This window comes from Pteropus medius, unplaced genomic scaffold, assembly GCF_902729225.1.
Source record: "Pteropus medius unplaced genomic scaffold, Ma_sr-lr_union100, whole genome shotgun sequence".
Classification (NCBI taxonomy): Eukaryota; Metazoa; Chordata; class Mammalia; order Chiroptera; family Pteropodidae; genus Pteropus; species Pteropus medius.
Window position 1 is genome coordinate 13512375 of NW_024346062.1, and position 26237 is coordinate 13538611.

General features: G+C 32.4%; 1 protein-coding gene across 10 annotated transcripts in view; it reads right to left on the bottom strand.

The window, feature by feature from the left end:
• Nucleotides 1–3909: 3909 nt before the first annotated feature.
• Nucleotides 3910–26237, bottom strand: part of SKIC3 (SKI3 subunit of superkiller complex) — a 73063-nt gene continuing 50735 nt past the window's right edge. For all 10 annotated transcript variants that reach the window (XM_039875126.1, XM_039875117.1, XM_039875127.1 and 7 more), the window contains 7 exons: nucleotides 23291–23419; nucleotides 19409–19530; nucleotides 17222–17380; nucleotides 12350–12502; nucleotides 8187–8317; nucleotides 6331–6454; nucleotides 3910–4661 (listed from right to left, as the gene is read on the bottom strand). In XM_039875126.1, the coding sequence (XP_039731060.1) occupies nucleotides 4587–4661; nucleotides 6331–6454; nucleotides 8187–8317; nucleotides 12350–12502; nucleotides 17222–17380; nucleotides 19409–19530; nucleotides 23291–23419 (893 nt within the window). In that variant the 3' untranslated portion in view covers nucleotides 3910–4586. The remainder of the gene's footprint in view (nucleotides 4662–6330; nucleotides 6455–8186; nucleotides 8318–12349; nucleotides 12503–17221; nucleotides 17381–19408; nucleotides 19531–23290; nucleotides 23420–26237) is intronic.

The window sequence follows — 26237 nt, forward strand, 5'->3', positions numbered from 1 at the left end:
TACTGAAGCGGCATATGACAAAATAAATTTGCCTTCTCAGCAGTGCATTTTCTCTCTAACCTCCTTCTTTCCACATGAAGAACCTTCTGCTCCATCTGGCTTTTCTTCCGTGCCCAGAGACAGACATTTCTTTCCAGGCTAATTTCCAAACTTCTGAAGCCAGAAAATAATCTTTCTATATAGATTACCGGTACATTATTTTCTCTTTCTTAATCTATTAAATTGAACAGAACAATTAAGATGAGAATTTTTAAACTAGTTTATAGTGGTTTTCTTAAAAAATATATAAATTATGCAGCATTTTTTCTCCATAGAGATTAAACAATGAACATATTTTGTCTGATCGAAGGAAAGGAATTGACATTAAAAAGGTAGAGTCTTAGAAACTCAAGCTATTTAAGCCACTTGGGAGTCGGATAATCAAACAATGTGCATATTTTATTTAATGTGGGTGATCTTTCTGAATGAAGGATATCTGGCAGGTAGCAGTGTAGCAGGCACATGTAATTACATTCAACCATTCACAGTTGCTGGCTTCTATGAAAACAGTGTAGGTCTACTCTCCTCAGGATCTTAGTATCTACAACTGATTATCTACCTGTCTACAGTAGAGATCTCTTTGGAAAGGTGCTTTACCCTAAGGGGGGAGTGGGGGGAGGCTGTTCAGTAGAAACCAGAGATGTAGCTTCATAGATTCTGCACCAAGCAGTTTATTCCAGTATTTTGCTTCAGCTCACTTTGGACTTAGAAAACTTTAGTGACTTTAGAATAGAATGCAGCCCTTAGAAGTCTAGCTTCATGCTTTGATTTTACAATCACATTAAATCTAAAGGCCAAGAGATAAGGCATATCCAGTCACATATTCATTCAACATTGAAAGTCTGAAATATACCACAGGTTCTGTAAATATAATTTAATGCAGATTCTTTTAAAAACAATTGGAATGAAGTACTTACTCAATGAAGTTGGTGATACTGGGCTCTAAGGAGCAAGTTGAGTGAGAATAGTTCAGATATTATTACAGAAATGAAGAGCCACATTCTTAGTCAAGTGCTTTTGGCGTATTTTCACAGTAACCATTTTTAATAATCTGATGACCCTTTTGTTGGCAACAATTTAGATGATGTTCCCCATTTTCAGTGATCTGGTGAAATTTGAATCGAAAGGAATGTATATTCATTTTAACAGATACACAATGAGCAATGTACTAATTTTTCTTCTGCTGCAACACAAATTACTCAAAACTTGGTGGCTTAAAAACAATATAAATGTATTATTTTACAGTTCTCTAAGTCAGAATTCCTACATGGGTCTCACCAGGCTACACACAAGGAGTCAGCAGAGCTGCATCCCTTTCTGGAATCTCCATAGGACATAGTTTCCTTGGTTTTTTTTTTTTTTTTTTTTTCATTTTCTGGAGACTGCCCTTATTAAATCTTCAAAGCTAGCAATGTGGAATCTCTCTGACCTTCTGTTGTCATTTCTCTCTCTTTGAAAGGCTCTCCACTTTTAAAAACTTGTGATTAAATTGCGTCTACCCAGATAATCTCCCACTTTCAAGGTCCATACCCTCAATCGCATCTGTACAGTCCCTTTTGCCATGCATTCACAAATTGTGGGATGAGGGGATGAACATCTTTGGGGGCCATTACTCTGCCCACCACAAGCAGAAATGGCAAAATAAGTATTTTTTTTCATAACCCATCTTCTCTCTGGAAAAGTTAATATAATTTAAACATGTTTTTATAATAAGTATTATACACAGGGAAAGCGTGTGGTGAAGCATGAAGCCCAAATGAACTTTAGTACTGATTCAAACTGAGGAGAGATCGATATGCAAAGTGTTTCAACGATCCAGTGATGTAATATGGAATACAACCCTTCTTTCAATGGATACACCAATTTAATCATCCCTCTCCTGGCAGCATTTCCCTTCACTAAGACAAATAGGTACTTTCAATCTTAAATTCAAAACATAAGAAAAAAATACTTCAAATGTTTCATAATAGCTGTTTGTTAGAGACACTATTCTTAAGTTTCTTCAAAACATTTTGAGATCTAAAGATAATTTAGCATCTATAAAAAATTTTTAGTTGGGTAGGCTATTTGTTTAGGTACATTAGAATTTAAAATGCTGCTATTTGAAAAGTTCCTATTCTAACCAGCCAGAGAAAGAGAAACTCATTATTACACAGCATAGGACAGCTGGACACCGTGAGTCGTCTTTAGGTGCAACAGAGCGTAGTGACTATATTTTCTAAACCAAAAAAATGAGGCATATACTCTAAAGAGAATTTTGTGACTTTTTACTTTATCTCTATAGTCTTAAATATATATATGGAAAGATTATTGTACTTGTATCTGATACACAAATGTTATCTTTCTAAAGTAAAAAAATAATACGTATCTTTTCCTATCCACGTATTACATATCATATTTACCTAATTAATGTTTTACACTGTTTCAAATAATATCTTTTAATTCTCTTAATGTACAGAAACCTGTGTATTTCTGTCCAATCCTGTTCTATGTAGATTCTCACGTTAAAGGGAGTTGATCAACTCATTTTATAAAGTGAAAAGAGTACAGCATTAATCAATAATAGCCAAATGGTAGATAAAAATTAGCAGAAAGTGTATTGTAATTCTCAAAAAATCTAACAAAAATAATAAAATACATAATATAAATGCTAAATATTAGTACTTCAGGAAATAACATTTCATATAATTTCTCAAATTAAGCTATGTACTTTTAAAGTTCCTAGAATCTATAACACTGATTCACTTAGAATTTGGAATTTTCTTTGCTTTAAGCACACTGTTGAGCATCACTCTCCTTTACTAACTAGGATTAAATGACAATGTTTAAAAACATGTTGCATAGGTCTGGCACAAAGTAAGCTCTAAAAAAATATATGGTTAGGAATGATCTGAGGTTCACAGTAACTGGGCAGTAATTTGAAGACACAGCAACAAACAAGAGGATGTGTATACATCCATGCAAAAAATAATTACCTGAGATAGTATTAATAAGGTGTTTTCTAAACTTCCCTTCTAGAAAACCTGGGTCTGAGATCCCCGGAGGCCAAAACTAGGAAACATAGTCAAAAGGCCTAGAGCAAAGGCTAACCAAGTCCACACAGTAGGTAAAAGTTACCTTGTGAAGTAAATGACTCCCCAGAAAGCAGATGGAGAACTAGAACCGAATCCTAAGCATTTAAGCAGATGGAAACAATATGTTCTGGAGGTAAGGGCTAAAGAGCTTTCCTGGGGAAGCAGGAGAGCATGGGTACCAGGACAGGCAGCCTTTTGTAATGCAAGTCAGGCTAAGTCTGTGGGCCAGACTGTTAAAGCACTGAATCACTTCGACTCTGTGAGGATAAGGAAGAAGTGGGCAGAGAAGTGGCAAGTTGCTTGACCTTGTTAAAGAAACAAGTAAAGAGAAGAATCATCACTGGATTACTCCAGTGGTTCACAAACCTGAATGGACATTAGAATCTCTTAGGCATGCCCTTAAGATGCAGAGTCCTAGGCCCCTTATCCTTAAATATTTTGAATGTACAGATCTGAATGACAATATTCAGCCAAATATGGGAATTCATCAAATTACAGTTAGTTCCATAGATTAACCTCTGAAGTAAATTTTAATAACAGAATATTATCAATTTATATTATTTCATAAAGTAATATTGTGAAGCTGCTGGTTCAGAAAAACTGCATCAATTATACAATCACAGATTTTTGTACAATAAATGTTAATGTCTGAAAATGTTTTTTAAAACACAAATCCAAAGTAAGTGACATACAATTTCTTCAAATATATAAAGGGCTTTTTGAAAAAAAATGAAATAAAATAGGTAAATGCTCTCAAGTTTTAAAATTCGAAATTTAAAAATGATAGTGATATTGATACTATAAAGAAAACAAGACACTGGTTTTTTATTTTAGAAAGTTCAAGTCTTTTCATCATAATTGAAGGAATTACAAGATCAATTAAATATTATAAGCATTATTTTCCAAAATTTTCCATTTTTTTAAAGGCAGCCACACACTTGAGCTTCTTGAATTAGCAGTCTAAGACTCACCATCGTGCTTCTTCAAAAGAATCTGAGATGAACCACTAATAAAACAGGTTATAAGATTATTTAGATTTTATGATGAGTTGGTCTGCTGAACTCTAAAATTCAAAGAAGGAATTAAATTTTGCATTGTGCTAACTTGCTTTTCCATATTATGAAAATGGCTATTAAGGCTTTATTCTAAGGGATCACCAAAAAAAATCCAATTGTGTACCATGTAAAAATGGAGAAAATAATGGTTTACAAATAAGAGTTAAAGAACTAAGGGAATTATGGTTTTTCCTTTCACTACGGACTTCTCAAAATCAAAGCTGTTTTTCAGGTGAAAGTTACATTAAGAGTTTATGGAAAATCAAATCTGTAGTTTAAGAACTTAAACATCTTTAGATTTAAAAAAGGAATGAATAATATAGTTTTAAAAAATGTTGCTTTGAGGAAAAGTCTTGATTCATTATTTCATTCTTTCTAATAGCTGTTTCTTTGCTTGCTTATTATAAAAAATGCACTGTTATTGTGAGGACAATTTTTGATTCAGTTCCAATGCTCTTGTATCTCCATGAGTTTTAGCATTATTTACCAGCACCTGTGGGAAATCACATACAGGTTAGTATTTTGTTCATTAACAATATCTATATTTAGATTCATAGAAGCCAAGTTTGGCAAAGAGCAGTAAGCAATTTCAAGCTACACAAGAAAAAGTGACTATGAGCAATCCTTCAGTCATTTTTGCTGAAATAAATTGTTCAGCCAAAGCTAACATCAGATAAGAAAAATTTATTCAAATACCCAATTCGTATAGATGCCAACATTTTGATTGTTACCACTGTCAGCACTGTATGAAATTAAAAGCTTTGTTTGGCAGCTTTGTTTACAATACTGTCACCTCTAACTCCTTACCCAAAAAGACCATTTTATGCACAGACCCATCCAAATGACATTGCTCTCCTTTAAAACCGCAGCTTAGGATCAAGGCTCTATATTCTCAGCTCTATCAAGAAACTTTCCATGATTTTCACCAATTACATAAACTAGAAGATTTAATTTCAGTTGATCATTCAATTATTAAAATGTTTTTTGGTTGTTCATTTTCAAACACTGTGAAGAGTCTGAGATTTTTCTCTACTTGCAAGCTAACAATTTAGCCTGCTACAATTTCATGTACACTGCCAGAAGACACAGGACTCCTGGGGTCAGAGACAAAGGTCTTTATTACTCATGGTACAGCAAACAGCATGAGCATCAACATATTTGTCCTTGCCCTCTGAGTCTCACAGGGGTGACATGGATGGACACATATAGTTTCCTACATACATGGTGGGTACATTACAAGAAGGAAACCCTGAGCCTAGGAGATTTGAGTCATTTATAATGGGCAGTAAACAGGTCTACCCTTTGCTCTGGAGGAAGACACTTATCCCTGTCTCTTAAGGCTGTCACTATGCACACATCCTTGAAAGACAGTCTGGAACAAAGAGTGGTCAGACCCTCTGCTCATAAGATATTGAGAAATACGAGAGACCCATGGTGAACTGTCTCCCAACACTCATACAAAGTTCTTCCTTTTTGGTTTGCAATATGTTTTCTCCAAGCATTGTTTTCATTAATATTTCTTTAATGTTATATGTTTCACTAAAAGGCAAATAGTATTTCGAATGCTGTAGATTTTAAAAATATTTCTCATTAATTTTCATTATGTTTTAAAAATTGTTGGCTCAAGTTATGAGAATCTAAACCCAATACATGTCTTACATAATATACCTTTTTAAAAATCACTTTAGATATACACATGTTTATATATTTAAATAGCAGAGTATCCCATAAAAAGTAGAGTAGAAATTGTCACATGCATTTTATAAAAAAGACAAGAATAATTAAAATAACTTTTCTAAAGATAATATGGACACCCCGTTAAATCTTGCTACTTCTAATATATCTTATTTACCTATTTGCCTCCACTGCAATGGTCATAAACAGCACAGAGCACCTTTGTCTATCTTCTCTTATTCTACATAGCACGTTAGGAGAATTTATTTCCTACAGGTTAAATAGATGGTTCTCAACCAAGAGCAATTTTATCTCAGGTACCATTTGGCATGAGTTGGGTAGAGGGAGAAGGACGGAGCTACTGGGATGGAGTGGTTAGAGTGGTTAGGGATGCTATTAAACATCTTACAATGCACAGGGCAGCCACCCTCACTCTTCCTCCAACAAAGGTCCAACATGAAGTATTTTGAATAAAATCAGTGACTTACATCAATGAGCTCATAATCATTTTTGGCATATAAGTGTCTCAGCAGGTACCAACGTGCAGTTGATACAATGGATTTGGGATACCCAGGCTGATACACCACTCTCTCCAAAAGTCGCCGTGTCTCTCTGGGAAAAAAGATATTTACATTTAGTCCAAAGCACATTAATTAACATAAAATATTTCATACACTAGTCACATACATATTATCTTTTTCACTTTTTTGCAGAAGTGGTGCTGATTACCTCATGAATTTTTTATTCATATAACAATAAAGGTAATAATAATGGTTAACTTTTATTATGTTTTTTATGTGGTAAGTACTATGCAATGTTTTACATATATGGTTACATTTAATATTCATAAGCTTGTAAGGCAGGTTGCTGTTATTATTCTCATTTTATAGATAAGCAAATTAAGATTCATTCCAAATATAATAAGGAAAAGGCCTCTATTTTAGGACCACTCCTGAGTGCTCTTCCTCTAATATTTTTTGAAAATAGGCAGTAAATCAATCAATAAATAATACAAAGAGAAGATAAAGTGGAACAAGGAAAAATACTTAACATCTACATTAGAGGCGAAGTGTGTAATATCAGGCTTTTAGTATGTTTTCAAGAATGTGTACAATATGGAAACCCATGTAAAAACAGGCTGACTTACAGCTGTGTTCTAATTTTTTCTTTCCTAATTTCCTAACATCTACTTCAAAAACTTCTGTACTGGTAGAAACAACATAAATAGTGGCAACTCAGAACTGCTGAATAAGAGGATCATATAAGTAGCATCGGTTTGAAGCAGGAACTAAAGAACTTGGCTTGAGGATGCTTTTACACAGAGATCACATAGTAAGCGCACTGTTTTTTTCTTAGACTGTACACTTATTTAAGCTGATTTTTGGTGGAGATAAAAATTATGAGTTGCTAATAGTGATTATGAGGGAAAGGGGTTTGAAGTCCTCTAAGTAACCCACAATGAGAATAAGCAGAAAGAGTTCATTAGGAAGTTTAAATTATAGTCTAAAACATTTCTTGGTGAACTCAGAAAAAAAAAAAAAAAAAAAAAAAAAAAAGCCATAAATAAATGGCACTGAAATTCCTGATCAGCCATAGGTCTTAATTCTTCCTTCACTCCTATTTTGTGATGTTGATGTGATCTTTACTATATATATTTATATGCATTAAGCTCTATGTCTACACTACCTATCCTGCTCCAGTAATGTATGCTTTGTGTTATGTGTGATATCCTTTAGAGCTAGATATTATTCTCAGAATACTGAAATATTCTTTACTGTTTTATCATCTACATGACCTATAAGTAATTTTCTTCAAATTTATTTCTGACCCTATCCCCACTCTCCAATAAAAAGACTGCTGGAATTTTTATGTTTTAATTTGAGAAGCTTCTGGATTTTCTAGATATAAAACCCATATTATTTATGTCACTGTCTTTTCAATATTTATTACTTCTTTTCATAGCTTATTGCCTTGTAAGAACTTATGTCAATCTAGCCTTGAACTTCAGTCTTTTTGGTTTTGTCTGTTTCTAGAATCCACGTTACACTGTTGGCTCATCCTACGACAGTAAAGAGCAAAAACTCCAAGGCCTTCTTCACTTGAAATGCTGTCATGCAAAACTGCTCACATTCTACATCTACATACCAAATTACTTTTTTAAAACAAATGTAAGACTTTCTCTTCTTCCTTATTGGGTTACTAGAACCTGCCTTTCCAAGTAGATACAGATATATGAATAATGACAAAGGTTGTTAAACTAATTCTAAATCTTTCTTTGCTTCCTAGAAGGATTAAAAGTAAAAAAATATTTTCAAGAAAAAAAATGAACAAAGGTCCTTCTCACCTTGCCCCCATTTTGCGGTTGAATTGTAACAAAGCTTGTAAAAGGACAGCCAGTGGACAAAAGCAAAGTTTCAAGGCCTCAGTTGTAGCTTCTTGAACCAAGGATGGCCAATGATCATTGGAAATGTTAGCCTGTAAAAATATAAGACAAATATCAAATCAAAGCTTTTGACATGTATACCTTAAAAGAATGCAACTCTCATTTACCGAATGCCTACTTGTCCAAGTTGCCATGTAAATGCTACATGGCATAATTCTATAAAATGATTAAGATCTGATTCCTGTCCTTAAAGAGCTACAAAACACGATATACCAGGATAAAGGAAGGTTTCAAAGAGGAGATATCACTTAAAAAACAGAAAAATATTTGCTAAAAAAACATGCATTAGTTTATAACACAAGATGAATAAAATCTTATCAGTTACTAAGCCTATAGTCTACCAAATACACAAAACTCAATTTAACATGATTCTTTAACTGATAGTGATACATATAAAGTTCCACATTTCAAAAATTATCTAAGGAGAGAGGAAAGGCTAAAATAAAATATTTTAATAAAATTTCAATATAGAAAAATAGATGCAAAGCAGATCAGAGAAAAAGAAATCAAATCAAAGTCATCAATACTGAAAGCTTTAAGAATTTAACTTTATGGAGACTATGTGAAGTTATTTATACATTATTTAGGTTGCAAACATTCATTTCTTATAATATGTACTGAATCAGAAATAACACAAATCAGTATTTCCTAAGAAACAGTAACTGAAAATAAAATGAACACCCTACTGAACTATGTAAGAAGAAAAAAATACATTCAAAATCTTTCATTAAAAACTGCAAATGTAACCAAGATTTTATAATTACAGGTAGCTAGAATACACATTTTAATAAAGTTAATATAATGAGTCAACACACAGTCCATTTCAAACACTAAATGATAAAAAGAATATACACTAAAGCAATAAACTCTGAGAGTACTAAGGGTAATAGTAATTCATGTAATTAAGAAAGAGAAAGCTTTAAAGATAATGAATTTGAAAATAGAACAGAGGTTGGGAGACATCTTCTGTAAAGATAGGAGCAATGGGACCTTGAGTATATCTCACACACACAAAAAATAAGGCAGAGCCCATACTAATAAAATTATTCCTAATGTTTTTTTTAAAAAAATAGTAACACAAAATTCTCACTGGTTGCTTTTATAATATACTCTCTAAATTCCAAGAACTCATATAAAGTATCATGTAAAGTTAGCCCATTTGTATTTGACTGGTGCCAGTGTTAAGATGATTAGCTCTCTAGGCCTGACTAATATTTAAAGCTGTTTTTCTCATCCAGACTTTCCTGGCTTTATCAGAGAGTCCCAACTTCATGGGTGGTCTCTTATCTGTAGGACTAGCTATGTAATCTATGGGGCCCAGTGCAAAATAACAATGCAGGGCCCTTTGTTCACAAATGATTAAGAATTTCATGACAGCGACTGCAGGGTGAATGCACTCTATTTCACTTAATCTTTTTCATATCCTCTAGCAATCTGGAAGCCTCTCTGCTGAGATTCCATCACTCCACTAGTGGCTCTACTTGATAGGATCTAACAGACTTCCTATACCAATCTACTCTCACACTTGGCATCACTCATTCCTAGCTCTCACAGGCTCTAGGAGTGCTGCTGATCTCATGCCAAAGAAACTCTCCTTCACTCCCACCATCTTGTACCTAAGCATATACTCCTACCCACCTTTGGGATTCACCCACTGCTAATCATTCTCTCCCAGAAGCATGAAGTCACTTTCTTTTTTTTTGTTTTTAATTATCTATTACTATGTATATCTACAGCACCTGGTCTTCCTGGGTGGTCTCCCATCCAAGTACTAACCAGGCCTGACCCTGATTAGCTTCTGAGATCAGACATCGGGCTTGCTCAGGGTGGCATGGCCATAGACCATGGACCATGGCTCCACTGGGGCACGAACCCAGGACCTTCTGCATGTAAAGCAGACGTGCTAACCACTACACTGTGGAACCACGTCCATGAAGTCACTTTCCAAAACACTAAAAGTCTCTTTTTCTCTGTCCTAACACAGCAGGTGGAGAGCCATGGCTTCTGAAAAATGTGCCAGATACCTGTCCGTGTGCTTCTAGACAGGTGCCTCCAGGACCTCTGAGGTCACACATCAAGGCCTCCTGCTCTCTGGCAGCACTTCCTTCCTCATCTTTGTGGGAATCTCTGTGTGGAAATGTGCTGGAGAGGAGATGGGTGAGGCAACAGCACTCTTCAAAAATATTTCTTTACAGTCCTCCAACTGCTCTCTTCTAATCCTTCGATAGCTTCCTTATAGATTAGTCTTCTACCTTCTTCAGAAATTGCTTTGATATCTCACTTTGGAATCTGATATTTAATATCTTAATTGAATCTTTTGGTTTACTATCCTGTTCATGTTATCACACGTACCGTGGCCTCTCATAAAACAGTCTAATTTAATATACCCCTCCTCTACAAAATGCCATCTATTTACCACAGAAACATGGCATCTCCTTATAATAATTGTTGGGTATCAAATCTTATTCACAAGATCAAAATAGGTTTGGATAGTGCTTTATTTAAGGTTTACAAATACATTTGTAAATGTTATTTCATTTGATATTCACAACAATCCTGTAAAAAGGCAAAGCCAGGTATTATCATCTTCACTCATAACAACAACAAAAAAGTGGGGGGCTCTAAACAGCTTCACTGGTTGAAGTGTTCAGTTAGTAAATAACAGAACCAGACTAAGGTTCTTAGAAACACTTTTGTGGTGGTAGTTGTGGGGTGGGGGGCAGGTATATATGGGTATTATAAAACTGCAAGCTAATTTCCTCATCTATAAAAGGGTTATTGTGCATATTAAATCAGTTAATATGAGTGCAGCACTATAATAGTGCCTAGCATAGGCTAAATGCTATATATGTTTGCTATTATTGTTTTATTCCAGGTCGGATTTAACATCCCAGTATTAAGAAAAACAAACAAAAAATCCACTCCCTAAATAATATTTATTAACTAATGAATAATAAGTTACACTAAAAGAGTATGTACTTCTCTAGTTCATATATTCAAGAGTATTTAGAGGTGTGGCTTCCATAGCTCACCAGCTATCGACATCGCAAAGACTTCTGTTAAATATAAATATGGAACAAAGAAAACAATATGTTTGGTGGTCTACAATTACCATTAACCATCATTTCTTTCCACCCAAATCACTTCAAATTTGACTACCATTATTATTTGTCCATTCATTCAAAAACCAATTATTGAAGAGCTCTTAGGTACAAGGCAGAATGGTAAAGCAGGAATGAAAAGATACCAAAATATGGCTTCTGAACTAAGGACCTCTTAAATGTGCTCTAGAGTAATACCACCAATGAAAAATTCCAACACTATCAAAGAATATGAAATGACAAATTCTCCTCTACCATCCCTTAAAGATCCACAGTGTTACATTATCCAAAGTAAGTAACTGTCATTAATTTCTTTTATATATTTTATATCTTCCTATGTGCTTTATTATAAGTGTGTGTGCGCACACACAGATGTAGAAATACACATTTTTTAAAAGTATATCCCACACACATACACTCAAATTTAAGATAGGATACACACTGTTCTGCAGTTTGCCTCCCCACCATGTTAAGTGAATGTCACTTAAACATTTATCTTGATGTTTTCCATATTAGCATATAAGACTTCTAGATTAATATATCTAATTCAGTATCAGATAACAGGATGTCAAGTCAAAAAATTACTAGATATTCCCCTTACAGAATGTTAAATTGAACTGAGAAGTGACTGAAAATGTTAATTACTGACATCTTTGCAAGATGAGTAAATGGGTTAATTCTAATTTAAATTAATAAAAAACAAAAATGTACATTCTGTCATAATTCATCTTTTGAAACTGGAATATTTATTTTTTTCTCCAAACACTGAGAATGGCTGGAGTCTATGCGTGTATGTTACTCTTATCTTCATCAAGAGCCCAAATACAAAGTTTATCAGAAGATCAGACTAGAAGGCAATGAAACAATAAGAACTCTATAGAATATCACTATGTAAAAAGCTTTCATTTGAAAGAAAAATAAAAGAATCAATTTTTCAAGATCATAATTATAACATGATCTTACCATGCAGACTTCTAATGCAAGCAGTGCTAGTCTTAACAGACTCGAGAGCTTCCCACTCCAATTGCCCTGTTGGGATGCTACCTGGAGACTCTTTCTGTAACACATCTCTGCAGCGCCCATCATTCCTTGGGATTGATATATGTGTGCCAACCACTGAAAAACAGAAAGAAAGAAGAACCCCAAATATTTTACTTTAATACACAGTCTGGTGTTCTACTTCCAACAAATTTGATGAACTCTTATAAAGTTAAATTTTTTGTTTAATTACTGCTAAGTTCTATACCCAAAACAAAAATCTTAGGTCAAGAAATGGGTAACATTCTTGGCCATTCCATGAGCAACAGCTTACTACTCACCCCTAGTGTGAAGTCTTAAAAAGTCTCCCAAATGGCAAGTCAGGAACAAAATCAAAATGCAATGTGAAAACAGATATATCATGTAAACACTAACCAAAAGAAAGTTTGTATAGCTGTACTGACATCCCGCAAAGTAGATTTTAAGACAAGAAATATTAAGAGATAAAGCAGGCTATTTCATAATGATAAAAGAGTCAATTCAAAAGGAAGAAATAACACTTCTACATTTGTAAACACCTAGTAACACAGAATTTATGAAGCAAAAGTTGACGGAAATAAAAGAAGAAATAGACAAAACCAGAATCGCATTTGGAGATTTGAACACACCTATCTCAAAAATGATAAAAGAAACAGATATTAGTAAAGATATAGAAAATTTAAATACAGTTAATCAGCTTGACTTAAACGATATATTTAGAAGACTATACTCAATAATTGCAGAATACACATTCGTTGCAAGTGTGTTTACAACATTTACCAATCTGACCATATGCTGGGTCATAATACAAGTTTGAACAAATTTCAAAAAAATGGAATCATGCAAAATATAGCCTGATTAAGTAGAATTAAACTAGAAGTCAGTAACAGATAACTAAAAGACCTCCCTTATTAGAAATTTTGCAATATGCTTCAGAAAAAAAAATGAGTCAAAGAAGAAATCCCAAAGGAAATTAGAAAATATTTTTAAATAAACGAAAATGAAAGCACTACATAAAATCTTCTAGAGTGCATTTCTGTAGAAAGATGAAAAATCTATGACCTAAGTTTCTATCTCAAGAAGCTAGGTAAGAAAAAAACTAAATCCAAAGAAAGTAAATAACAGAGAAGAAATCGAAGACATGTAAAGAAAGTACAATAAAATCAAAAGAAAAAGTTGGCTCTTTCAAAGTTTAGTAAAATTGTTCATTATCAAAAAATTAAAAAACATAAATTATCAATATAAGAGTAAAAAAGGCAAAATCATTACATATCTTACAAAAATTGAAAAGAAGATATCATAAACAATGTTATGCCAATAAATTTGAAACTGAGATGCACTGGACAAATTCCTTGCAACTCACCAAGGCTAAAGACACAGGAAATCTTAATAGTCCTATGTCTATTAAAAAAATTCAATAGGTAAAAACAAAAACTTTCTCACAATGAAAATTCTCGGCTTGAATGGCTTCAATAGTGAATTCTTCTAAACATTAAAGAAAAAAATGTCATTCTTATATACACTCTTTCAGAAAACAAAGAAAAAAGGAATAACACAGATACCAAAACCTAACAAGAACCTTATGAGAATGAAAAATTATAGGCCTCTTTCTCTCATGAATTTGGGTATAAAAAATCTAAACAAATGTATTAACAAATGGACCCAAGCAATAACGTAAAAAGAATAATACATCATGACCAAGTAGGGTTTCTTCTAAGAATGGAAGGTTGTTTTAAAATGTGAAAATCAATGCAACCCATCACATTAACAGAATAAAGAAAAAGAACCATTCCTAATAGATGCCCCAATTTTTTTTGACAAAATGCAATACTCATTCATGATAAAAACAAATCTCTTGAAAAACTCAGAACTACCTTAATCTGATAAATGTATCTACAAAACCTACAGAAAATATACTTAATTATGAAATAACAAATGTTTTGTATCTGAGGTAGAGACTAAGACAAGAATGTTCATTTATTGCCATTTCTACTTAACATTGTATTAGAGGTTCTAAACAGTGCAATATGGCAAGAAAATAATATAAGAATATGGAAAATGTAGAAAAGTTTAAAGTCTAAAAAAAATGATTTGTACTTCCACAAAAAAAATTGAAATACTAAAAGTAAAACTTTATTATTTCCAGATGACATAACTGTGTATGCAAAAAACTCAAAAAACATTTCAAAAATAAGTGAATTTAGCAAGGTTGCTGGCGGGTCAATATACAAAAATCAGCTGCATTTCTAAATGTTTGGAGCTAATATACAGAAAAAAAACGCCACTTGCAATGGAACAAAAAAATATCTAAAAATAAATTTAACACAAAAATGTAGAAGGACCTCTGCAATGAAAATGATAAAACACTTCTCAAATTTAGAATTTAAATAATATGAGGGATACACCATATTCATGGATAGAGAAATTCAATACTATTACTTCGTCACTTCTCTGCACATTAAACTAGAGATTCATGCAATTCCAGTCAAGATCCATCAGCGCTTTTGTATGTGTTTGCCGGGTGGGCAGAGGAGTTGACAATATAAATGTAACTGCAAAAGACCTCTAATGACTGAGAAAAACTTGGAGAACAAAAAAGTTGGAGGCCTTAATATTAACACATATCAAGATTAATTATAAAGCTATATGTAAGAATAAACAAATAGATCAATGAAATAGAATAGGAGCTCTAAATGACCCACATATACAAAGCCACCTGATTTACGATAAAAGCATTACTAGCATTCAGTGGGGAGAGAATTGTCTTCTCAAAGAATAGTGCTCAAACAATGAGATATCTATAAAATAAACCTTGACCCTGCAACATTCACAAAAATTACTCTATGATGGACCATAGACCTACATTTGAAAGGTAAAACAAAAGTTTCTAAAAGAAAACAGAAAAATATCTTCATAAACTTGGAGTTCTTAAATAGAGCACAATAAAGCATTAACCATCAAAAAATAATAGACTTCATTAACATTAAGATGTCTTCATCAAAAAATAACATTAATAAAGTGTTAAGCCAAGGAATATGTGAGAAAATATTTATAAGACAAAAAAAAGAAAATATGTTTTTATCCAGAAAATATAATGAATTCCAACAATCCAATAAGAAAAAAGCAAACACCCCATGATAAACTACAAAAAAGAAAACTATAAAAAAGAAAAGGCACTTTAAAGATATCAATAAACATATGAAAAGTGGCTCAATGTCATTAATCATCAGATAAATTCAAGTTAAAACCACCCCAAGATACTATTACCTACATATCCACTGAAATATCAGCAATTAAAATGTTCATAAATTGCTGGTGAGAATATAAATCAGAAAATCATTTTAGAAGACCAAATGGATCTGCTAAAGTAAACACATGACCCAACAAAAGACACATCTAAGGATGGACACAGTAGCATTAATCAAAATAGCTAAAACCTGGAAATAATCTAAATGTCAGTAGTAAAAGGAATGTATATTATAGTATATTCATAAAATGAAATGGAAAAAAAAACAAACTATGGCTACATGAAACAACTAAATAAATCTCCTAGATAAGATGCTGAATGCAAGTAACCAGCTATAAAAGAATATTGCATTTGTATGAAGTTCAAAAACAGGAAAAACTAGACAGAAGTTAGAGAATAGTGGTCCTCCTTTTTTGAGGTGGGGGGAGATCAGAAGGAGAGGTATAGGAGAGGCAGCTAGGTTGCTGGAAATGTTCTGTATCTTGAAATAGGTAGAGGTTAAGAAGGTATATACATATATAAAAATGTAATGAGTGGTATTTTCAGTATTTTTTACACTTTATTCTCTGTGAATTATATAGTAACATATACCATCTCTTAAGACTTTACTTACTATATAATCTTCCCTTTAATTCTTTATTTTTAATTTGACAAAGTATTTTTATCTTTGATAAAGAATATGAATGAGATCACAAATATCCATCCAGTTGACCTTAGAATTAAAAGTACCTTAACTCTCACATGGCAAACTTACTCTAAGCCAGGAAAAAAAACACCATCTTTTTTTCAAAGATTAAAGAGGAGACTTAAGCTTGCGTAATCCAACTATTTTACTGTATTAGATTATCTTTTTAAGCAGAGACATCAAAAAGTTTATATAATGAAAGATCAGAACAAAGAATAAATTGCAGTAAAATAAACTACACAATCTATATCAAAAAGCCCCTTTGAAACTTCCTTTGTGGCTTTCTTATTGGAAAATAAAATAAATTGAATAAAGTAATTCCATGTTTTTTGTATGTGAATATCAATAAGAATAAAGCACATACTCATCATTATGTATCTGTCATGTGGATAACCAGAGCCAGCTAAAGGGACAGTCTGTTGATCCAGTCATCAATCCTGAAAATAACTATTTCTAAAAACACTAAATAACCATTAAAATCTTACATATGGGTGACCTGTAAGGTAGCTAAGGAAAAATTACATGCATCCCCTCTGGAGATAAAGTTAAACACCATTACAGTAACCTTATTATATAAGGTTTGTTAACACTTCATTAGCTTTCCTACATCAACCACATATACAGAACAATATTTTCAACATTGTTTTAAATTGAGAAAATGTATAATCACTAATTAAGAAAGCTCTGATGCATTTATAGCCAGCAGATCCTAAAATTAGTATTAACTTCCTTTGTTCCTCTAATCACAACATCCTTTAAATCTTGAAAATGATAGATACCTGGTGAGTTTAAAGGCAAGACAAATAAAAATGGAGCATACTCCTAACCTAAGCTAATACCATAGAGTATTTTAATTCAGGACTCATGTTAGAAAGAAGAAATTTACCTGCCAAGCTGGAACAGAGGTCGAGTTGGACATGACTGTTTTTTGCAGCTCTTCAAGTACACCATCTGGGAGAGGCTTTTGGCACTCCAGGAGTGGTTTACTCTGAACTTGTCTCAAAAGTAAGATAACAGCTGGCTGATCGGGATTACTTTTTAAATTCTAAAATTTAAACCCCAAATAGAAAGACATCAAATAGGTTCTTAAATGTTCAATGTAAAAGGCAATTAAGCTATTCCACATGTTGAGGGGGGAAAAAATCTAAATTTGACCTTTTCTTAATAAAAAAATAAACAGCTACAAAAGTAAAATAAACAGACCCTGAACACCTTGGGGATATCAAACTCTACATTTAAATAATCTTTAAAATCAATAATGCTATTATTGTAGTTTATAAGTCATTTATTTTAGATCTAGTATGTCCCTTTGACTTGTTTTATTCTCAGGTGATATCCTAAGAACTTTAGGTTCTGAACATAAAGAGCAGAACTAAGAAAATACAAAATTAACAATGAAGGCTAACACTATCCCTTATTGGAAGAAACAATATTATGTAAAAAAGAAAGCAATAAATTTTTTCCTTTCTCAGCCTCTTAACAAAGACAGTCATTGCATATCCTTCCTCTAAGTACAGCTTTCTTCCACATTAGAAATAAGAGAAATGACCCATTTATCTATTTTACTAAGCTATTATGTATATACTACACACAAATACATATATAAATGTATGTATGTATATATATCTCCTTCCACAATACATATGAAAGAAGTTAAAGAAATTTCTCAAAACAAGTCCTTCCACTATCGTTTTAAATATTTCTTCCTTTATTGCTTGCCCCTCAATAACATGTTCACTATTTTTACTAATTAGATTACAATCTTAAATGTATTTATTTCTAAAATGTACTTGATTGCTTCTTTTCTAAACAAGAGGTTGGAACAATAAAATGACAAGGAAAGGGTCATAAAAGTAGCCTTCATTCTGTCAGAGAGAACATAGCAACTTAAAATTTCTCCTTACTAAACTCTCACTATATAATACTAACCTGTTCTGAACTTAGATGGAATTTCTTAAAGAAGTTACTACTCTGCTTTTAAGAGAATTCAAGGGCCTAAAGGATCTTAAAAGATCCATTCCTCTTTCTCTTTAAAATTTATCCTGATCTTTCAAAAGAAAATTCTAAAAGACAACACAATCTCCTTGGTAAACATTTATGAAACATGATGTTTAAAAAGTGATGTTTTGGCTCTGGTAAACATCCAAGGTGTTAATGTTATCACCCGGTCATTAATTTCTTTCAGCTATTTCATTTCAGCTAATATCTTTAAAAAGTTCTGATTCATAAATAACCTCAAAGTGGAGAAAACTGAAATATAATTCATAGTTAAATTATCATTTGTGTATGATTAGAAATTGGGCAAAAAAACTGCTCTTAAGCAACTTCCAAATAAATCAGTTTGAGGGACTTGATAATTGTATATGCTTTTCGTGTATAAATAGGATCACTACTCAGAAAAAGTGGTGAGGAAATAGTAAGGCCAGAATAAAATTGTTCATATGACTTGACATAAAAAAAAAAAAGTAATGTTTTAAAACTCTCCTAACCCATTAAATTATTTCTGAGTAGGTTTATGAAACTGATTTATTCATTCAATAAACATTTATTGAGCTCCTATTATGTGATAGGCAAGGTGGTAAGAATCTACTCACAGAGCCTACAACTCAGGTATGTAAAAACTATACTCTGAAAGGAGGAACCAGAAATCATAGGAAAATACTGTTTCCCTAATGGTACCCTCCCTCCCAAAAAAATCTATTAACAGCTTAGGTCCTAGAGTCAAACAAAGTTCAAATGGCAACTCTATCAATTTCTAGCTGTGAGCCCCTGTGCAAATTACTTGTCCTCTCTAAGCGCTAGCTTTTTTCACTTGTAAAAATGGAGATAATAATAAGTACTTATGTTATAGGATTGCTGTGAAGTTCAAACACAAACTGCTAAATGTAGTTCAGCAGCAGTAAGTACTGTGGTAAGTGACTGGCTATGGTAAGTACTCAATAAATGTTGGGTGTTATCATCATCATCATTAACATTATCACTATCACCACAACCACCACCATATGCTCTTAAATAAGATGCACTTTATTTTTGAAGTTATTTTCCAAATAGGATAACACTTCCATAACAATACCTTTGTGCAAAGGGCTTCAGCTTCAGATATTCTTCCTGTGTCCACTAGACCAGTGACAGCTTGGAAGAGAGACCACTTTTCAAGAGATTCATTGTAACTTTCAAGGAATTCTTTGTCTTTAACTATAAACAAAAAATACAATATTACCTTCTTCTGCAATTTATAATGTGTTCTCAAGGGAGTTATTAGTTGCTAGCAGGTATTACAATAAGACTGATGCATATATGATTTTTAACACTTACATGTACCACTGGAATGCCACAGACTACCCTGACGTAAGAAAGGTTTCTGAAAAGTTTCATGGTAGTCCCTGGTAGGAATATTTGTAGTTGAATAACTTAAGATCTTATATACTTGTGACTCATATAAAAATCACTATATCCATAGTAAAAGTAAAAGTAATTCATTGAAAAAATTAGATTTATTGTAATATAATTGACACACAATAAACTGTACATATACACATATTCAACTGTACAATTTGATGAGTTTTGACATAAGTATACATCTATGAACCATCACCACAATCAGGATAATGAACTTATTCATCATCATCAAAAGTCTTCTCCTCCCCCTTTGTAATCACTTCTGTCCTCAGCCCTCCTCTTACGCTATGTCCCACAGCGATCACTAATTATTTTCAGTCAAAACAGATCAGTTTGCATTTTCTAAAATTTCTTATAAATTGAATCATAAAGTAAAAATTCTTTGGCATCTTTCACAATTGTTAACATGGTAAATGCCATTCATTTTCAAATGTCAAAGCAACCTTACATTCGTAGGATAAATTGCATATGATCATGATGTATCTTTTTTATGTATTGTTGGATTTGATTTGCTAAAGTTTTATTATAAATATTTGTATCTATGTTCATTAGTGATGTCATTCTGTAGTTCTCTTGTAATTTCTTTTGTTTGGTTTTTGTATCAGGGTAATTCTGGTCTCAGAAGTTAGGAAGTGTTACCACCTATTCAACTTTCTTAAAGAGTTTGTGGAGAAATGATATTATTTCTTCCTTAAATGTTTGGTAGAATACATCAGTGAAGTCATTTGGTCCTAGAGTTTTCTTTGTGGGAAGATTTTTAACAATAAATTCAGTGTTTTTAATAAATATAAAACTATTCAGTTTATTTCTCCTTAAGTAAGCTTTGTGTCTTATTTAATGTCATAAAGTTGTTCATAAGCCTTTTAATAACTATAGTGATATACCCTCTTTCATTCCTGACATTGGTATTGTCTTTTTTCTCTATGTCTTGGCAAGAGGTTTATCAATTTTATTGATCTCAAATAACTAAGTTTTGCTTCTATTGAGTTTCTGTTTTCTATTTCATTGATCTCTACTCTTCATTATTTTTTGTTGTCTGCTTACTTTGGGTTTAATTTCCTCTTCCTTTTTCTAGTTTCTTAAGGTAAAGGAGAGGTCATTAATTAAAGGTCTTTCTTATTTTCCATTTAATGCTATAAACTTCCCTATAAGCAGTGTTTTAGTAGCATTGTAGAATTTTGATATGTTGTTTTTCTATTTTCATTCATTTCAAAATATTTTCTAATTTCCCTTCTGATTTACTCTTTGACTTGGATTATTTAGAAGTATGTTATTTAGTTTCCAAATATTGGGGAATTTTCCATATATTTTCCTGCTACTGATTTCAAATTTAATTCCATTATATTAAGATGACATACTTTGTATGATTTGTATCCTTTTCAATTTATTTAGACTGTTTTATGGCCCAGGATACAATAATTTGGGTAAATATTCTGTGTGCACTTTACAACAACATGCATTCTGCTGTGGTTAGAAGTGTTCTGCAAATGCCAATCAGGTCAAGTTAGTTGACAGTGTTGTTCAAGTCTTTGTTATATCTTTACTGATTTTTCTGTCCAATTGTTCTATCAATTATTAAAAGAAGAGTGTTGAAATCTCTACCTAAAATTGTGGGTTTGTCTACCTCTCCTTTCATTTCTATAAGCTTCTGCTCCATGCATTTTTCCACAATTTTTCATTTTTTCTACTTATTTTATTGTGAAATACAATGTACATTTTGTGTCGTTTGAAGCTTTGTTAATCAGTGCCTAAATGTTTATTACATGTGTACCTCGGAGATAATGCAGGTTCAGTTACAGACCACTGCAATAAAGTGAGTCACACTAACCTTTTGGTTTCCCAGTGAATATAAAAGTATGTATCTATATACTGTAATCTATTTAGTGTGCAATAGCATTATGTCTAAAAAACCAATGTACGTACCTTAATTAAAAATACTTTATTGCTAAAAATGCTAATCATCCTCTGAGCTTATAGTAAACTGTAATCTATTTACTGGTGGAGGGTCTTGCCTCAATATTGATGGTTACTGACTAATCAGGGTGGTGGTTACTTAAGGTTGGGTGGCTGTGGCAATTTCTTAAAATAAGACAATGAAGTTTGCACATCAATTGACTCTTCTTTTTACTTGACTACTTAGAGGCCGTTATAGGGCTATTAATGACCTAATTTCAATATTGTTGTGTCTCTGGGAATAGGGAGGCCCAAGGAAAGGGAGAAAGATGGGGAAATCGCAGGTCAGTGAAGCAGTCAGAAGGCATACAACATTTATTGATTGAGTTTGCCATCTTAAATGGATGCAGTTCATGGTGCCCCAAAACAATTACAATAGTAATATCAAAGATCACAGATCACCATAACAAATATAATAATAATTTAAAAGTTTGAAATATTGTGAAAATCACCAAAATGTAACGAGAGACAAAAAAGGAGCAAATGCTGTTGAAAAAATGGTGCAGACAAACTTGCTCAATGTAGTGTTGCCACAAACTTCAATATGTAAAGAACACAATATCTACAAAATGCTATAAAGCAAAGCACAATAAAACAAAGTATGCCTATATTGTTATGTCTTTTTGATGAACTGATTCCATCGTGAAATGACTCTCCTTATCACTGCAATATTCCTTGTTCTGAAATTTAATTAGTCTGAAATTAACATGGACACTCTAGCTTTCTTTTGATTAGTGTTGGCATGGTATGTCTTTTTCCATACTTATACTTTTTAGGGCTTTTTTTGTCTTTATATTTAAAAATAGATTTACGTTTTAGCCACATGTTTCTTTTAGGCAATAACTATATAGTTGGCTCTTGCTTTTTAATCCAATCTAACAATCTCTGCCTTTTAACTAGGGTAGTTAGACCATTAATATTTAACTTGATTATTGATATGGTTGAGTTTAACTCTAATGTGTTGTTATTGTTTTCTATTTGCCTTATCCATTCTTTGTTCCCTTTTCCTCTTCTTTTGTATTTTTTTTATGATTCTGCTTTATTTACTTGAGTGGCTTATTAGCTATAACTATTTTTTAGTGTCTACTGTAAGGTTTAGCGTATTCACCTTTAACCTGTCACAATCTACCTTTAATATTATACCACTTCACGTATAGTATAAAAATTTTACAAAAGAATACTTCTATTTTCCCCTCCTGGCCTTCGTGCTATTGTTGTCATACATACTTTAAATGGTCAATTATATTCTAAAAAGACTTCTCTCATGTGTCATTTGTGGATCTGTTTCTAGTGATTTTTCTCCTCATTATGAGTGGTATTTTTCTGCTTCTTTGCATGCTATCAACTGTATATCACACATTGTGAATTTTACCTTGTTGAATGCCAGATTATCTTTGTTTTCCTATAACGTTCTTGAGCTTTGTTCTATAAGCAGTTAAAGCTTCTTGAAAATGATCTGATCTTTTCAAGGCTTGCTTTTAAGCTTAAATGAGACCATAACAGCCTTTAGTGTAGGGCTAATTGTTCCCACTATGTTTTGGCAATATCCTTCTGAGTACATTACCCTAAATGTATCATGTATAAAATGCTTTTTAAAACTTACTTGAAGCAGAAACAGCAGAGTACAGTGCCAAGTATAAAGCCATCCTTTTTGGCTGAGTGTTGTTCACTAGAGCCAGTTTATCATCTGCATGACAGGCTGCCATTAGCCCAGCCCAGACAGCAGGATCACCTAAACGTAGAAAATATAGTTAAAAGGCTTCCTAACATCAACATGTTATTTAAAAAGTACCAAATGTGAGTATTAAGAGTTTACAAAAACCAAAATAATAATAATAATAATTGCAACTCCAGAAAAATTCCATTTTCTTAACGAAAAACTAAATTATACTTGTTTTCAGAAGACACACTACTATATCCATCCTTCAAGATTTGCTATTTTTTTCAAACACAATAGATTATGAGAAATATCCTATTAAGCTCACCTTCCATAGCTGGTTAGTTCAGTTGCCTAGACTACTGTGCTACTGTGGAAAGGTCAATTATATTCACTTTCACTGGACACCGAGGACAAGTATCAAATAGGCACTCATGTTCATCACTCAGCCCATTCTAAAGGCTCACTAACAGGAAAAACAGGATAATACAATTTCTCAATTCTTAAGAAAAGTCTGAACCAAAGGAAAAGCTCAAGACAATTGCATTTTACCTACATTCTAACAGCCTAGCATGACGGTCACTTTATCATTCCAACTGAAACAATTAATTATATATCTTTTCATTCATTTGATCTTTCCTTCTTTCCCTCACATCTAAGAGCAGCTTCAGGAGAGCAGTGGATTCAGGAGGTAATAATAGAAAGAGATTACGAATTCAGACTCTTCTTTTTTAAAAAGTTAGCTGTAGATTGAAAAGTTGGATGGGGATTTGGCACTTAGACTGTTTTAAAATTTGTTTTGTCTTTTAAAAATATTTTGCAGTTCACATCAATGGTTAATACTTTAGTCCTGCCACCCTTGAAAAAACAAATGGATAATTTTAATGTTCCACAAGGGGGTGCTGGTTAACAATATAGTCATTTAAACATACTTTTTAGCTTTATTTTTATATTTTGTATCTAACTGTCCCACCCAGTATATGTCTCTTATCGAATGTCTGAAATATATATCTATTTCCTTTATAGATGATCAGTATTACTGCTAATAGTACAAGAATCATCAGAAATCTTATGCAGATCAAAAACTTTTACAAAAAAATTAAATACATACTTCCATATTATGAAATAATTCCTGCCCGGATAATGACTACTTTATTTAAAATAACATAAGAAAGACATAATCAAATTCCAGAATAAGGAAATGGGGACCAGTCTCTAGAATTTATGACAAGATCTGATTACTATCTAATGAAAAGCATGCGACTTGAGACTTAGATATGGCTTCAGGTCTAATAATGCCATTAATCAACTGTGTGGTAGCTTTTCCTTTGAGGCTCATTTTCTACAAAATAAGGCAAATGAACTATATGATGGCTCAAGTGCCATTTGGTCTAAAATCCTATAATTCCAATTGGGGTAGACCCAATTTCTGAATAGTGACTTACTCCTAAGTGAACAAAATCTTTAGGATCTTAGGATTATGGAATTATTGTTAAGATTTTGGGAAGGGAATGGATATTAGCTGGCAATTTCTTCTATCACAATTCAAAAGAATTGTTGTTTTTATTAATTCTTACATAGATAATCAGCAACTCAAATTCCTTATGAAACAAAGTAGTCATATATTATGTTATATATATTTTATATTTTATATATATACTACGAACCTAAAAAATTTTAAATATAGTTTGTTAATTTATCTCTTAATTTAATAGAAGCACTAATCTAGCAGAAATTGGATTTCCTTCCATTTAATTCTAAATTTGGGGGGTTATATTTAAATTTCTGAAAAGATTTCCTGGAGTATCATCTATTAAAAAGGTAATTTGTTCAACTAAAGATCTGCAAAGTCTATGTGTATAGCTACTACACATAGGTACAATTATATTCACTTTCATTGGAGTTCAAAGACAAGTCGAAAAAAGCACTCATCTTCATCACTCAGCCCTGTTTTCAGCATATTATATGATGACTCTGCTTTCTTGAGTATGTATTTCTCCAGATAATATAGGAAAATCAGAAAATATCATTAGCAAGGACCTTATCTGGGCAATCTCACCTTTCTAAAGTTTATGCCACTTAACATAATCAAAGGCTAACAGATCTATCTTTCTGGGTACACTGTAAGAATTCTTGAGAGCAATCTAATATTTGCTTGAGAACACCTCCAAAAAATCAGGAACTTACTCAAAGTATAATACAAGCAAACCCAAATGTTTAAGGTCTCTTTTTATTCTATTTCAAAAAATGAAAGAAAGATAAACCACATGATTTTGGTCTGTTTACTTGTTTTACAAAATAATATCTGAAATGTTAGATATTTTGTAGTTAAGGACATTTACAATTTATTGTGAAGATAACATTGAACCTATTCTTTGTACAATTTGTTTCCCAACAGTCCCTGGCCAAAAACAATAGCGTCTTGATCTAACAAATGTCTGAAGTGCTGTGGGGAAATAAATTGTTTAATGTTATATTTTATATTAAAAATAATGTTATGCAAGAATACACCTCATAACCCTATACTGCTAGACATTCTAACCCTCTAAGGCATTTCTCCAGTAGTGGTAACAGAAGCATGCTGATGCAGTCCACAGGCAGTTCTTCAGCACCTTTTGTGACCAATGGCATACAAATGACACAGCTGGTTAGAAATGAGTTAGCTCAGCTAAGGCCAGCACTTTGGCTGTTAACATATAAGATATATCTCCACTCTTCAAAAAGCTAACAACACACAAAAATAACTAAATATGTTTATTAAATAATTTAGTAGCTACAGTTAAACCTCTTAAACCAGACTGACAGAAAATAGAAATAAAACTGCTTCTTGAAAATATATAATTCAGAGTTACAACAATGTATTTTAAAGCCTCTTTAGGTAGATATTCATTTC